The sequence below is a fragment of the Necator americanus genome, chromosome X (assembly GCF_031761385.1).
Source record: "Necator americanus strain Aroian chromosome X, whole genome shotgun sequence".
Lineage (NCBI taxonomy): Eukaryota > Metazoa > Nematoda > Chromadorea > Rhabditida > Ancylostomatidae > Necator > Necator americanus.
Window position 1 is genome coordinate 20,766,066 of NC_087376.1, and position 15,833 is coordinate 20,781,898.

The 15,833-nt window shown below is 45.1% G+C and overlaps 4 protein-coding genes across 9 annotated transcripts; all 4 read left to right on the top strand.

Annotated features, from left to right (window-relative positions):
- Window positions 1-7,765: 7,765 nt before the first annotated feature.
- On the top strand, window positions 7,766-8,146 carry RB195_024470 (uncharacterized protein; the record flags this gene model as incomplete). Of its 2 annotated transcripts, none has more annotated exons than XM_064212254.1 (1): window positions 7,766-8,146. In XM_064212254.1, one exon carries the CDS (start codon window positions 7,766-7,768, stop codon window positions 8,144-8,146), a length of 381 nt encoding a protein of 126 aa, XP_064068135.1. The 2 variants fall into 2 exon arrangements, with proteins under 2 accessions (XP_064068135.1, XP_064068136.1); XM_064212255.1 differs by having other exon boundaries at window positions 7,829-8,146.
- A 519-nt stretch (window positions 8,147-8,665) lies between these two features.
- On the top strand, window positions 8,666-9,268 carry RB195_024471 (uncharacterized protein; the record flags this gene model as incomplete). The annotated part of the gene is made up of 1 exon (XM_064212256.1): window positions 8,666-9,268. One exon carries the CDS (start codon window positions 8,666-8,668, stop codon window positions 9,266-9,268), a length of 603 nt encoding a protein of 200 aa, XP_064068137.1.
- Window positions 9,269-9,276: 8 nt separating this feature from the next.
- On the top strand, window positions 9,277-10,914 carry RB195_024472 (uncharacterized protein; the record flags this gene model as incomplete). 2 transcript variants are annotated; one of them, XM_064212258.1, is made up of 3 exons in its annotated part: window positions 9,277-9,481; window positions 9,563-9,680; window positions 10,515-10,914. In XM_064212258.1, 3 exons carry the CDS (start codon window positions 9,277-9,279, stop codon window positions 10,912-10,914), a joined length of 723 nt encoding a protein of 240 aa, XP_064068138.1. The 2 variants fall into 2 exon arrangements, with proteins under 2 accessions (XP_064068138.1, XP_064068139.1); XM_064212257.1 differs by lacking the exon at window positions 10,515-10,914 and having other exon boundaries at window positions 9,563-9,696.
- Window positions 10,915-11,566: 652 nt separating this feature from the next.
- On the top strand, window positions 11,567-14,653 carry RB195_024473 (uncharacterized protein; the record flags this gene model as incomplete). 4 transcript variants are annotated; one of them, XM_064212261.1, is made up of 6 exons in its annotated part: window positions 11,567-12,090; window positions 12,137-12,205; window positions 12,292-12,454; window positions 12,518-13,339; window positions 13,521-13,786; window positions 14,485-14,653. In XM_064212261.1, the coding sequence occupies 6 exons, from the start codon at window positions 11,567-11,569 to the stop codon at window positions 14,651-14,653; spliced, it is 2,013 nt and encodes a 670-aa protein (XP_064068140.1). The 4 variants fall into 4 exon arrangements, with proteins under 4 accessions (XP_064068140.1, XP_013300717.2, XP_064068141.1 ...); XM_064212260.1 differs by lacking the exons at window positions 11,567-12,090; window positions 12,137-12,205; window positions 12,292-12,454; window positions 12,518-13,339 and having other exon boundaries at window positions 13,596-13,786; XM_013445263.2 differs by lacking the exons at window positions 12,292-12,454; window positions 12,518-13,339; window positions 13,521-13,786; window positions 14,485-14,653 and having other exon boundaries at window positions 11,567-12,175.
- Window positions 14,654-15,833: the final 1,180 nt, after the last annotated feature.

The window sequence follows — 15,833 nt, forward strand, 5'->3', positions numbered from 1 at the left end:
GACTCTGGCATGGTGTGGACGACAGCACCTTTTTGCAATGTAAAGGGGAAGCTTTTGTAACAGTGCCGGTTATAGAGGTAGTACATTCTCAGTGCGTATACACAAGTGCCTCATTACGTTTAGTGAAAACAGGGCCACCACTTGCAGGTAATAATCAAACTTGTATACGCGACCCCCACACAGTGACTGAGCGAGTTATTCCCACACAAATAAACACTGCAACGCCGACTGCCGACTCGTCTCAAAGACCGCAACGCCTTCGACGACCCCGCCGCCTACTACAAGTAGACCCACGCAGAACTCGATACGAGATAACTTGAAGGGGGAGGTGTTGCTCACTGCATTATTGCAGAATGCAAACTCGCACTGGACACGTATTCTTGTGTTGCCACCCTGTTGTTTTTATTTTGACATTCTATTCTCCTTATTTACCTTCAGTAAAGCTACTCGTCGTTGGCTGTAACGACATCTACAACACTTACAGTATAAAAGTAGGGCAGACATGGCAAGGTCAAAATTGGAGCAAGAAATATCAAATGTGTTGCTCATGTTCGACTGTCCTTGAATCCTGGCATGTTGAATAATAGGCTTTTTATTGGTTTTCTTGGCTAAGGATGGTATTGATATTTATTAACTGCCAACGTTTCCGCACTTTCAGCTTCGTCAGAGCCCGGAAAAAAATCAAAGCCATTAATGATTAAATCTCTCAATCGCCTTATCACCCTACATAAAGCATACAAACGGTAGTGTTGCCCACGCTGCTCTCATTCTCTTAGTCAGTTCCTCCTTCAAGTTGTTTTCTATATACATGGAAAATCCGTGGTACGCATATGGCTAAGTTCCCATGATTTGGAAATATTCGAGTTGTACTCCTTCATCCTAGCAGTCTTCATGAGCTGTGTCTTCTTTCTGTTTATTCGCAATCTTATTTTCTTCCCTGCTTCATTTTGACACTTTGAGCATCGTTCCTGCTTCACTGGTACTTCTCGAGAACAGAAGGATGTCGTCCGCGAAACAAATGTTTGAGAGCAACCTTCCACCAACGCGTATGCCCCTTCCCAACCAGTTGATTCTATTATGCACTGTAGTGCAGTCGTGAGTACCTTCGGCGATATAGTATCGCCTTGTCCTACCCCCTTTCCATTAGTTATGGTGAAAGAGAGGAAAGGTGCATCGATCATAGCAATTGGCTAATGCCCTCACATATGACGAGTCCACACCGTGATCCACCATCGCTGACAGTATTGCATTAGTTTCTACGTTGTCGAAAGCTTCCTCATAGTTGCCGAAGGTTAGAACAAGGGGCTGGCGGTATTCCCGATAAACTTTTATGGCTGTCGGCACATGAGGATGATTTTCGTGAACACTATGAATAAGACGCTCAGCAAGCATATCGGTCAGTAGTATCAAAGACACTCTTGGCCACCTTTTCTATGGGCGAGAACAGTTCGCAAGGTCTTCAACTACTCCAGGATCTTTTCCTTCCAAAAATTTGACGGCATGTACACCAGTAAAATTAAATGGAGGATTGCCACCAACCAAAAAATAAATAAAAAATAAATATGAAATATAAAATCAGGTCTTAGCGTTGTTCCTCTTGATTGCAGTTCGCACGGAAGAGGCTAGTAGAGTTTCAGCAGGAGCTGACGACCGAAAAAGAGTTCCGGGGAGAACCTCTTCGTGACTGTTTTTATTTCGTAACCAGAAGAGATAGGAATTCAATTTTCGCTCAACAATGCTGTTAGCGGAATATATTAGGGGTACACATAAAAAGTTTTAAAAAAAGATGAAGTCATTGGCGTGTGGAACCACTTGGGATGCGCCGAGGCGTTTTACTGCAATTCGTAATTATTCAGGTTTTACAACGCGTTTTGGCCTGTATGTTTTTCGACCCCGGCGAGATCAAAGGCTTAGTTGGCACTAGGGTGGTTTCGAACTTTGGAACGTGCCGCCACAGAGGGGTGCTCATAATCAATGAACTATCTCAGTGGCAACAAAAAATAATTTGCTTACATCTAATTTTATCTTTGATCGACTATATAATCTACGTCGTTATCCAGGATCCTTTTGCCATCTTGCTTGTAGAGTTTCAATCCCCTGCTCAAGACATTTCGCTTCCTTTGAAGAAAAATACGATTCTGGGTGAACTCACACTTCGTCCGTATTTCTGAAATATTTATTCCTTAGGGAATGTTCCATCGAAAAAATGAAAATCGGATGCTGCTATGTTTCAAGAATATGGAGTTCTCAGTTCAGCTGCTTTGTTTTATCCTAGGTTAACCTTACTGCATGCAGCCTGACATTATCGTGCTGCAGTAGATACGGAAACTATATACCCTGCCTGTAAATCTTCCCAACTTCTTAAATTTGAACCGTAGACCAAGAAGCCTGAAGAGTGTTTGTCATTTCCTGAATACTCAATTTGAAATCAGTTTCCACCAGTTATTCTGAAGTGTTATTATCAAACTCAATGGCGTGTCCAGTTCGATCGCTACCAGACAAGTCAAAGTCACCGCTGGAAAATTTTCTAAACCCGCGTTTGCACTTAGTGACTTTTAATACGTCTCCGTACACATCATAGATGTTCTTAGTTGCAACCGACGCATTAACACCCCATCGAAAAATGAAACAGCACGCAATGACATAAATGTCCTTCAGTTGGTTGATTGTGCGCCATTTTGCAACGGTGTAATCAAACCATTAGAATTTAATTGTCACAAAAGTCAAGGCTATGTGTTGTAATATTGCCATATAAAGCACATCTTTATGCATTCTCGCTCTCAACTAGAGTGAAGCAAATATTCCATTATAATAATAGCTGACTACTTACGGGTACCTCTAGTATGTTCACGGAGGTCCCTGCGACATTTCCTCAGACTTGTCCTTCTTTCCAGCAATTAATTGGCGGCCTTAATAATTCAATCCAAGTTTGTAGTGCGTGGCCTCGAGGAACGTCTAGCACAGGCTCGCGGTCCTCTGAGCAGTTGGTCTTAGACGACACTTGATCCCCGAACGAATCGTGCTGTTTGATAATTCCCATGTTCACCGATGACCATCTTTCTTCACGAAAAAAGGAATTAAATTAAAATAAATTAGTCAATTAGAAGTAAAAAAAAAAGAAAACGCAGACATCAAAAGACAACAAAATCAGTAACCCCCTACTTTCGTGACGAAGCTTTTCCGCTACGAATGATGAGTGTACCGTCATTCATATGCGGCACGTCACTCCGTCTGCTCCTTATCTCTTGCAGAGCGATCATAGCAAGGGAATTGGATGCGCTCGCCAACTCCGAGATGTTGAGCATGTTTTCGCGTTGTAACAGCAAAGTCTGAAACAGTCTCCATGGCGAGTCGACCAAGTGTCGGCTCGGTATCGAATCGAAGACGTCCTGAGAAAAACAAAATTTAACGGTTCTCACCCGTTACCATATCGTCCCTCGTATGAGACTACAGAACCCACGGATCAGGTGTCCACCGTCCCACATTTCGTCCAAGACGACGACGAAGATCTTCGCAGTAGTTTACGTTTAACTAGGCTTCCAACTCCGAAAAGTCAAAAATGTCGAAGATTTCGAACATCGGTAGTAAAATTTCTATGTTGAACTGCTTGTTTGTTACTTGTTCCGATAAGCAGAATCCCATCCCAGATAATTTGCAAACGCAAGCACTAAACCAGAGTTGCTCAGCTATCATAGCTACTTTTAAAACACCTATAGAGAAAAAATTCATTTTATTAACAAGCGTGTTTCTGAAATATACGCCAGCTCGAAATACAAGGTTAGTAGTGGATGCTGTAACCTACGCAGTACTCATAGTTGATTCTCGTTCTCCAAAACGATAACAATCTAGCACCTTTACGTCGCTATTACCTCGACTACGCTTCCACCCCGAGAACTTCAAGAACAACAAAGAATGGACGATGCCATCATGAATCGAATCGGACTAATAATGGAACTCACTATGTGGTGATCTGCATAGTCACATTCAGTTTTACTTATAGCAATACATGCTTCAATGTTGTTACATTTTCTGGTCGTCTATGACTGTGTGACCCGAAATGTTCTGATGTTTGGATCAGGAGCCATTGACTTCAGTATTTCCATGTGGTCATTCCTTTGCATGTTCCTTTCTCGTAAATTGTAAATACATCATACTTACAATGGGGTGCCTTATCTTAATGACCACTCATTAATAACTTTATTCCTGACTGTGGCTCCTAGCGAGCACTATGTAACCATTCCTGATGATAATTGAGTATCACTAAAACACCTTTTAAGAGTCAAAACGCTTAAAACACTATCATTAATAGTGAGGAAAACGAAATTAATACCTCTGCATAGATACAGTATGTGTGGCTCTTCTGTGATATTAAAGAGACATTTGGATTGTGCTCTGTTTGAGCGAAAGTACTTAAGCTGCTGTTAAGTTTAAAGTAAGCTGGAAACATGTGTTTGCGATTTAATGTTAGCTGAGTTTAAAGAGGTACCCGTAGATTTTCAATCATGCCTCCAATCATGCCTTGCCTGAACAATTAGCGATAGAGTGGGTCCTATGGAGATCCACCATTATTGCTCCTCAAATAAGTGACTCTGCCTACCACCTTTGATCATACGCTGCATCACAGGATATAATTCACGAACTGCTACATTGTTTTGGAGAAACGGACATATCCACTGAAATTTTCTGGAGGAAATTTTGATGTGATTTTTTTGTAATGTAAGGTGATCTCAAATTCGTAACCGAACCAGCAGGAGAAATCCCCACGTGAAATATGAGGGTAAGATGCATCTGAGAGCTTCGAATTAGGTATATGAAGGTTTTTGTTGAAAGCAGAGAACATCTCGGCTTTCAGAAGTAATCGGATGAGGATTATCGGTAGTTCTCTGCATCTCTACAGCCAAAAGAGCGTGTAAGATGGTTGTCTGCGTCTCAAGCGGACGACTCAAGCGTCGTTTCGTCGAAACATGTTTCTATCTCCGCTGGCATACCCACAGGATACGTAAGGTTTCGGAGGCATTCGCAGAAAAGTCTACGGGTGCCTCTTTAGCGGTGCCCCGAATTACTATTGTCTTAGACGAATGATGACGGTGTTAATAGAATGTGGGCTTACAGTTATTCCAACAATGCAATAAACAACAGCTCGGTGTTAGAATCTATCAGTTGCGAAATTTGCCATAGTGTTAATGCCATGATTTAGAATGAACCTGAGCTAATCTGCCACCTAAATACTCAGTGTCAAATTTTCCATCGAAAAAAAGAGTAGTGGCGGCACCCCAGAACAACGCTGCAGACGCTCCACAATGCAGTAAGGATGTCAGGAGTTTTTGACCCGACTACATTAAGAGCGTTTGAGAAGCATCCATCTTTTGAAAGTGTTCTAATATTTTTGGAAGAAGAAACAGTAAAAGCTATGGACTCAACAAAAAAGAAGCAAAAAAGCCCAAGGGCAAAACACCACAAAAACGAGGGTGTTATGATCTCTCTTTCAAACTGAGTTAAACTGCCCCATCTATTTTTCAAAAATGTTTTGCGGACAGGATGATCCAACGAGGTGAACTTGAAACTTGTTCAAAAGTTTAAATAACCCCAATATTCTCTCTTATGAGGTCTGTTATCCTTTTGATGTCAATTTAAAAAAAAAGCACTGCGACGCGCAGACTCCTAGATAGCTTTCTGTTTAATCTACAGCTACTCCTCATCAACGATTTCGTTAAGGGCAGCATATCATGAAAGTGTTGGGATCTCTCTGCGAGTAGATAGTATACGAATACAGCTCGGAACTATGGACGTGATCACGCTCAATTATACTTAGTAAGCCAGAAAACAATTCTGAGAAGCAGCCTTAGTTGATGACAACCTTATTTGCAGTGTTCCCCCTTCCACCTGTTCCCTCACCTGCGGTACAAATTGCTGCGCCATAAAAGGCGGGAAACCCGTTGACATTTAATGTCCTCGACGAAACTAATGCAATTCAAGTAAGCAATAAGAGCATGATCGGAGATGCACCGCAGATTGCCACCGTCATACTATTCGCCTGCATCATTATTTACACCAGTGCAACAATTATTGCTTCACGCTGCTGCTTTTTCTGGATCATTGAGCGTGAACCCGCTCCTACTTAGATCCCAACATCATCGATTTTGCGGTATGCTCATTTATCGAGATGAATTGTATTCAAGAGAATCATGATAGCAGTGAACATCATAACATCATAAGCACATCTCTCATCTTGCTTGAAAAATCGCATTTAGGTGTGATTAACTTACTCTCAGTATTTCGTTATTACATCTTTTTAACTTTTTTATCCGCTGCTAGGCAATATCCAAGAACTCTGTTACATTTTGAAAACTCATTTGTTATACGAGACACAATATGTCCAAGGTCGGTGTACGAGTCTGTAAGGCTGTTGGCTAAAATTTATTATCGAAAATACAGCGAATATTAGATGTAATACGATATGTGCACAGCCAGATCATTTCTGTAACTAAGATTCTAAACACTCATCAAAACACTTTTCAACACAATATGTGCAACAGTCAAACAGAAAGTCATAAGTTTTTTTCTACCTTTGAATGGAAAAAATTATGTATGAACTCAATAGGAAAAGGAAAGATAATGGTAGAATTCTTCTCAGCACTAAAACAACCAATATTAGTGATCTTTGTGTAGAATGAAAAGCTTCAGTAACGTACCTGATGCTGTTGAGCGTTTGTAAGTAACGTAATTGTATTGCACAGGGAGACGATGCAATCTAAACAGTTATTGGACAGTTAGTTATTGGACTTGAGTCTTGGTGCACTTGAAGACGATGTTCATGGACATTTTCAAGGTTGGGATTTCTCTACAAGTACTTGGGGCTGGACCGTAGTTTAAAAACATCATGGTGAAAACATCGAACTCTCCAAATAAACCAATGAGTTTGAGACATCACTAACACTCAAAGACATCAGTCCACATGACTCTAAGTCTTCATTTTGTGAGAGCACGCGGGTCATTTTTTTCGGAAATGTTTTCGCAAACGTCGTACGAGCGAACTGATCTCACACTCGTGCACGGCGCTGATAAATCCCTATGGGGATACGCTTACGCGTTCGACTTCGATTCATAACCGCTTGATCATAATCGCTGGGTTTATGAACGCGTGTACAGCATTGGAATGACTTGTGGAGACGAACCAATGTGTCAAGCCAGTTTTTTTTTATTCTCCTAGACAAGTCTGGTGTCAATTTACTGACTCCAGAGAGATGAAAGAGCTGGTTGGCACTAAAGCTGTTTTGAACCACCGATGGTGCAGTCACAGTACAAGTACTTACCGATTGAGCTACAACCTCCCCACTATTATGACTGTATCTTCCAATGATTAGCTCTCAGATATACATTTGTATTTTCATTTTTGTTTTTTATTCACTATTTAATACCCTGCAATTTCTTCAACTACTGTCTATCCACCAATGAAGGTTTTTAAACTTTGCGATGCAGATTCCTTTACACAGTGTATCCAAGACGCTGCTGCAAATCCTACCTCACGCCTCAAAGCGGCGCAGCGGTGGCCCTGGCCGTCGGGCAGCTATGGTGGCGAAACTTCGTCTCGGCAGGTTCAAACCATGCCACAAAGGTGTCCGGCTAGTAGTCCGGTTCTTGGGTCAAGCCTACACGCTAGCTAAGTGAGGTAGTACGACGATTCCAGTGCCAGGGTGCTAGCTTGCTAGTGTGACAAGTCGACCGAGGACAACACCCCCGTCGCGTCATACTGCTAATGTCTACTATGTGTGCTAGGACGTCCTCCAGAAGCGACGCGCATTGTCCTCGCCCGGGCAATGTATCAAATATGCGAGGGCTACCGGCTAGAGAACAGAGATTGCAAAAGAAGTTAGTCCGCCATCGCCAACAATATCCAGTGGCAACACTTAACGTTGGGACGCTTATTGGAAGAAGTCGTGAAATGGCAGACAGTCTCAGAAAACGCCGTGTTGACATATGCTGTGTACAGGAGATTCGCTGGATAGCCCTAACGGAATTAGGCGATGGCTACAAGCTCACCTACCACAGCAAATCAAATCGCAATGGCGTTGGCATCATATTGAACGAGACGTTTAGAAACAGCGTCACAGCGGTGGATCGACTATCGGATCGCCTGATAAAGTAAAAGGCTGTAAAAGTAGACACAGGAGAAGTGGAGTCGTCTCTGCTATGCGCCACAGGTGGGCTGTGGTGAAGAAAAGGCGTGCTTTTGGGAAGATCTGGAGCAGTACGTCCAATCCCTGGAAGGAATTAGGAAAGAAGTAATTCTAATCGGAGGAGACTTCAACGGACATGTCAGTTCTCGGAAAGACGGGTTCAAGAGTTGTCATGATGGATACGGCTATGGAATTCGTAACGACGACGGGTTGCGAATCCTGGAGTATGCTGTTGCAAGTGACTTGATCATTGCTAACACACAGTATCGGAAAAGAAAATCGCATTTGATCACGTACACCAGCGGCGGTCGTGAAACACAAATAGATTTCTGGGAAAGGAAACATTGCTGACTGCACTTCGTATAGGCCTATACGACTGCTGTGACATACGATGAAGGTTTTTGAGCGTGTTCTGGAAGCTCGTCTGAGGAAAATTGTCAGCGTTTCACTCAACCAGTGCGGATTTGTGAAGGACTGCAGCACTACAGATGCATGCTGTCCGTATCCTCCTGGAGAAACATCGAGAGAAGAACTGCAGTGTGCATGTTGCTTTTCTCGATCTCGAGAAAGCTTTCGACCGTGTCCCACATGAGCTGTTATGGATGTCCATGTGGTTGCATAGAGTACCAGAAAAATATGTGCGGTGGAAGCTGCTTTATGCGAAGCCTACCAGCGTTGTACGATGTACTGCTGGAACAAGCAGGCCGTTCCCTGTACAAGTAGTTGTTCATCAGTGTTCATCCCTCTCACCTCTGCTGTTCATACTGTGCATGGACACGATAACGAAGGAAATCCAGAAGCAGCATCCGTGGACCCTACTCTTTGCCGACGATGTCATGCTCGCGTCGGATTCTCGAGATGATCTTCAGAAACAAGTACAGTCTTGGAAGTATCGGCTGCAGCAACATGGATTGCGCCTCAACATATCAAAAACTGAGTACATGGAGTGCGGACCAGGGATAGAGGATGGTTCAATTCGTGTCGGTGGCACCGAATTAAACAAGGTGGACTGTTTCAAGTATCTTGGATCGAAAGTGACTTCCACAGGCGACATTGATCAGGTCGAGCACGTGTTAATGCGGCATGGATGAAGTGGAAAATGGCAACAAGCGTACTGTGCGACAAGAAAGTCTCTGTTCGACTGAAGTCGAAGATCTACAGTGGTTTCGCGTTCTGTTGCCCTTTACGGATGCGAGTGCTGGCTGACGACGAAAGCCTTGGAAAGAGGGTTGCACGCTATGGAGATGTGGATGTTGAGGTGGAAGATATGTGTAACGCTAAAAGACAAAGTATCCAAAGACAATGTACGCTCCATCTTCGGCGTCGTCCCAATAACTGAGAAGATGAAGGAGGGGCGACTGAGATAGTTTGGTCACGTCTTGCAGTGAGAGGAAAATTCCGTTGCCAAAACTGCTCTGAAGCTCGACGTTTCAGGCGTGAGGCCGCGCGGGAGGCCAAAGATTCGCTAGTAGGACCGTGTGAAGCTGGATATGATAGATGCGCGTTTGTGTACGGCTGATGCAATGGATAGAACCAAATGGAAGACAAGAGACAGAAAAGCGGACCCTGCAACAAAGGGAGACAAACGCTAGGAAGAAGAAGAAGAAGTGTATCCAAGACGCTGCAAGGGAAATGCTCCTAGTTCTTATGCCGTCGAAGAAGTTTGTCTTTGTGTCTGCGGACACAAGATCCACGCACAATTCTATATGTGTCGTCTCCGGCGCTGGTGATTTCAACCTGGAAAAACGTCTGGGATAGAAGTTGCATCTTCAACTGCAACAAGACCACGATATAGTGGTCGTCAAGAGCGAAAGTTTGAAAAGGCATGGGGTACGAAAACCCGCGGAAGGCCTATGCTTCATCAAAGCAGCATAGCGGCAAAATAAAAAGATGTTCTCCAGTCCTCAACACCCCCAATGGAGTGCCTATCGGTGAAGCAACCGTACTAATTTGGAGGGATCACTTCAACGCTTTACTGAACCGGCAAACGCCGTTAGTTCCTAGGACAAAGTCGGAGATTCTAGCCTGTATCCACGAGATAAAAAATGGAAAATCGGGAGAAGATGATGAAATTAGCGCAGAAATGCTGAAATATCTTCGTCTGTCTGCGTTTCGTGAGATGACAAAGATCATCTAATCAATATGGATCGACGAAAGAATACCTGATCTCCTGGAGACACGCTACCATAAATCCTTCTCACCAGTACTTATCCGTCACGAGTCCTATGAACTATCAAGGATATATCCCATTGTTGTGTTTTATCTACAAGGTTTTCGAGCGGATTATCCTAGACCGACTTATTAAACATCGCGAAGAAACAACGCGCGACATTCAAGCTGGCTTTCGTACTGGCCGATTAACGAGGCGTCACATGCCCGCTTCATTGTCAACGCGCTTCGCGCTGATGAAGTACCAGGAAAGTTCGTTCGTCTACTTTATGACATGAATCAGCGAACAACTGCTGCATCTTCGAACACCGCCGGGTGTACAACACCGTTTGAGGTGGTAACTAGAGTAAGACAAGGGGCAGTCACAGGACCTTCCCTGTTCAACTTCGCCATCAATGACATCATGCGAAGAAAAGTCTATCAGTATCCTGTCGATATCGTCTTAACACTATCAGGGTGCCCCTTGACCGATCTCGAATACCCCGACGATGTTGTTATATTCGGAGAAAGCAGTGCGAAAACGCAAACATGTTGTCAACCTTGTATCGGAGTTAGCTACAGCTTATGAACCAAGCATATGCCCCGATAAGTGCAAGCAGTTGTGGGTCTCTTCGAGACTTCGAACCTGAGTCGGGGTGGACGGTCAACCGATCAAACTCGTCGATGAGTTCAATTACCTGGGCTGTACGCTGAAGAACAACAGCAGTTACGCGAGAGATATTTAGCAAAGATGTGCTTAGGCCATTTATGCATTTAACTTCTTAACGACGGTTAGTCGTGAGGTTTCGTGGCGCGTTCCCGAGTGGCGGATAGGGGGCTAAGTGCGAACCACAAGCGACCTTGCGTTTGCCCAGAGACGCGTGTGGATTCAGGGGATGAAGTCCCTGTTTCTGCTGAGCCAGGACTGACTCATGACATCCTTGAATCCCGCACTTCGTTCTGGCCAAAAGCCTGCAATCAAGTGACTGGGAGGTGCAAGGGAGGCGGTTTGGAGTCGCTTCCAACAAATAAGCTCCACATGTCCACTCCGGGAGAACGGATGTACTCCCAAAAACTCATAGGACTAGAGGCTTGCAACCTGCCCATAGGTTTTAAAATTCTTTTGCATGTCACAGTAATAGAAAAGAGTCTCCTGATTCCGGAGGAAATCCGGGTACGGTAGCTCAGGAAGGACAGGGTTGCAGGAGTCATATAGGCTACCGAAACGGAAAAGGACTAGGATGACGATCTGCACTTATAACGCAAGTACGCTTGCATCAGAAGCGGCCACCGAAGATCTGATAATGCAAGCCAAGAAGATCAAGTACGACGTCATCGGACTGACCGAGACGAGACGACGTCACCTTCTCAACGCCGTATATGCAACTGGAGAAGAACTGTCCTTAGGAGCATGCGAAAATAGTGGTCTTGGTAGAGTCGGCGTCCTCGTCAACACGAAAACGGCAAAGAACATCGACTTTTTCGAACAACTTACGACCCGAATCGGACGTCTGCGAATGAGCCGATGTGGTCCAACACCAGCCTTGACTATCTTCGTCGCTTACGCTCCAACATCAAGCTACAAAGAAGAAGAAGTCGAAGCTTTCTATATGGACCTGGAGATGTTCTACCGAGAAGATCATGCCTTCTACAAGGTCATAATTTGGTATTTCAACGCCAAAGTTGGCTCAAGAAGAACGCCGGAGGAACTTCATATCGGGAATCACGGCCTACAATGGAATGACCAAGGGCAGAGGCTCTCCGAGTTCATCATGACTACTAAGACGATCCATGGGAACTCGCAATTCCAGAAGCCCTCCTCTCTACGCTGGACGTGGAGGGTACCGTGATGAAATAGACCACATCATCGTCAATAAAAGGTTCTGCCTGACGAACGTCGCTGTTGTACCAAAGTTCTATACGGGATCAGACCATCGCCTCTTTCGAGGAAAATTTTCCTTCACAGGGGAAAAGAGAAAGCCGCCAAGTTCAGAGAGAGAAATCCCAGAACTATCATTAACTGGGATCTGTTCGCTACGCCAGCTGGCTTTTGGGAAGATTCCGGAATGGGCAACATCGACGAGGAACATGACCGGCTCGTTGAACACCTTCAGGACTGCGCGAAGAAGGTTGAGAGTTTTTAAACCACCAGGAGATGCCTGTCTCTTGAAACTCTTGAGCTGATACGCCAGCGTGGAGCAGCACGAGCCGCAGGGAACCAAGAACTCACGTCCGAGCTCGCAAGGCTTTGCAGAGAGGCGATAAAGGAAGCCCTTAAAGAGAGAAGAGCAGAAATGCTGGCTGAAGCTGCAGAGGCGGGGAAAAGCATTCGCTATGCCCGTCGAGACTTCGCCAATCGCAAGACAAAGATGACAGCCCTTCAGAACAAGAAGGGAACAACCAGTGCATTGGGAAGGGGAATGGAGAAAATCATCTACGACTACTACTCTGATCTTTTCGACACCCTGGCGAGGCTCTTTACACGTTACCTGTCGGACTGCAGGGTTCCTGAACAGTGGAAGACCAGCAAGACGGTGTTGATGCATCGGCAACCAATCTGCTTACTGTCCGTCATCTACAAACTTTTTACAAGAGTGATCCTTAATAGGATTGAAAAAATCTTGGATGAAGGACAGCCATGCGAGCAAGCAGGGTTTCGAAAAGGATTCAGCACGATTGACCACATTCACATTGTTTCAAAATCCATCGAGGTATCACGAGAGTACAAGATGCCGCTCTGTCTCACCTTCATCGATTTGAAGAAGGCTTTCGACTCACTTGAGACGGAAGCGGTTGTGAAAGCATTGGACAACCAAGGCGTCCCTCCTCAGTACATAAAGGTATTTCGAGAGTTGTACAGTAACTTAGCGACCGGAATTTCGCCATTCTACAAGTATATCATCATTGACGTGAAGAGGGGGGTCCAAAAGAATGATACAATCCCACCAAAAATATTCACAGCCACCCTCGAGAACGCAATGCGAAAGTTGGAATGGGAAGACATGGGAGTGAAGGTTGATGGTCGGCAGCTACACCATTTGCGCTTTACTGATGACATCGTACTAATAACACCATAACACCATGGCATCAGGCAAGTGGAACGAATGCTGACCGAATTTGACGAAACATGTGGATGCATCGGTCTTCAGCTGAATCTGCAAAAGTCTATGTTCATGCGCAACGCATGGGTTTCAGATAGCCCATTCACGCTCGACGGAACGAACATGTCCGAATGCACCAGCTACTAATTATCTGGGTCGGAAATTGAACATGATGAACGATCTGACCCCCGAGATGGGCAGGAGGAGACAAGCGGCTTGGGGAGCGTACAAGAGCATCGAGGATGTAGTGAAGAAGACCAGGAACACCCGACTCCGTGCTCACCTCTTCAACGCCACAGTACTTCCTGCTTTGACCTATGTTCGGAAACCTGGGCTTTTCGCAAACAGGAAGAAAACGCGGTGAGCGTCATTGAACGCGCAATTGAGTGAGTGATGCTGGGAGTATCCCGTTTCACGCAAGTGAGGGACGGGATTCGAAGTTCTCTCCTACGTCAGCGATCGAAGATTAGAGAAGCCGCCGCGTTTGCCAAGGAAAGTAAAATAAGGTGGGCCGGACACGTGATGCGCTTTAACGACAACCGTTGGACCAGAGCCGTTAGCGACTGGGTTCTCCGCGATATTAAGAGCACCGCAGGTAGACCGCCCACTCGTTAGTCAGATTTCTTCACGAAGTGTTTCAAAGAAAAGTATGATGTTCTTCGTGTTCCACGCGAAAGGAGGAACCACGGGGTACTCTGGAACGCGATCGAGACAAATGGAAGAATTACTGCGCCCGCTCGACCAGTTCGAAGATCAACGGGAGTCAGGGTGATCAAGGTGAACTTCTTAACGAAATGCTTGTGGTCGACCTCATCACCAACTAATTCAAGTCGAGTCCACCTATCTGCAATTCGCCCCATCATAATGTACGGATCGGAGGCTTGGCCAGCAGCATCTACACTGATGGAGATTGCACGGAAAGGAAAATGCCTAGACGGCTTCTTGACTACTGTCGGCCTAAGATATGCCACAGCGAAGATCTTCACGCGAAAGTCGATATGGTGTGCCGGTGGATGGAAAACACCAACATCTTGCCTGGCCTTTTAATGTAGTCACAGAGGACCGTCTTCGCTTTTTTGGTTGTGTACTGAGAAGACTAGCACACCACCTTGTTCAACGGGTTCTGAGGACGTTGTGAGAGTGAACGCGGAAGAGGTCACCTGGCCGAAAGCGGATGTTCTGGACTGGGGTGGTGAAAGAGGACCTGAGGACAATCGGCGTGGATAGGTAGTTCAAACGAGACGTAACGCTTCACAGAATATGGACTAGCGAAGAATGGATTGAATCTGTGCAACTCCTCGCAGAAGATCGAGAAGGTTGGGCAGAGCTGTGTTCAAAGACGGCACATCTCGGCGAAGATCCGGGTCATCGCATCAGGCGCCGAATAAGTCAAGTAAGTGATGCAAGGTCCTTGGGATAAAGCGCGAAAATTGGTGGCATACTCTGAAACAAAATGAGAATTTGGTTTTAAATCTCGTTGTTCTTGACAGTGATCCTTCATGAGAAAGCCCTTGAAGAGTTGTTCTCCTCCAATTTCTTAAATGAAAAACCATATTGCTTATATAAAAGAATCGAGGTGCGCAGGGTCAGACACAGGCGGCCGTCGTGGTCTGGTATGGTCTCAATGCCGGTCTAATGCGCATGACATGACAGAAGAATGCGCGAACATGATGCTGATTTTTTCATCACCGACATCACATCTTAGCTACATCTCATACTATGCTATATCATATCATCATGTTGTACAATAATAGGTCAGTCTGTGGGTGTTTGCGGGTGGCTGTGTGCTTGAAGGTCACGCAAATACCTCATACGGTGAAACGGGTTCAATTTCGACTTAGTGCTTTTCTTTGGAAATCAGTCCAACGTTGTCAAATTCGTGCTCCGGAACAAGAAAGCAGAAGTATGGTGTGGGACTGATCGCTTGCCTGAAATTGCTGCGCAGGTAACGGGAAGAAATCAAGTGGGTCCCACGCTGCACGTGCGACGGAAAGAAATCAAGCGGGTCCCACTGACGTCTCACGATAAATACTGGTAAATACTTGCATAACATTTCACCCAAAATGTACGCCTCCATCTACTCTGTGGATTACCTTCTCCATGTTTGCTTGCTCCTTTCTTCAGAAATTAGATACACAAATACAGACAGCTGTTTAAAGGCATCACCCCACGAATCTGAGGTGGTGCAGATTTCAGGTGGAGTATTCGAATACGGGATGGGAGACTACGGAGAGGGAGGTGATTCCGTCGATTTCTTGCTAATTGCTGTAAGAAACGGCCCGGAAGATGCGGCGCCGCACAAGACTGGCGCGCTCCAACCGAACCTCTTGTACAAAATGGTGCGCCAAAACGAATGAAGCCGTATCTTCGGGGCCGTTTTTACGGCAATTAGGAAGAAATGGACGGA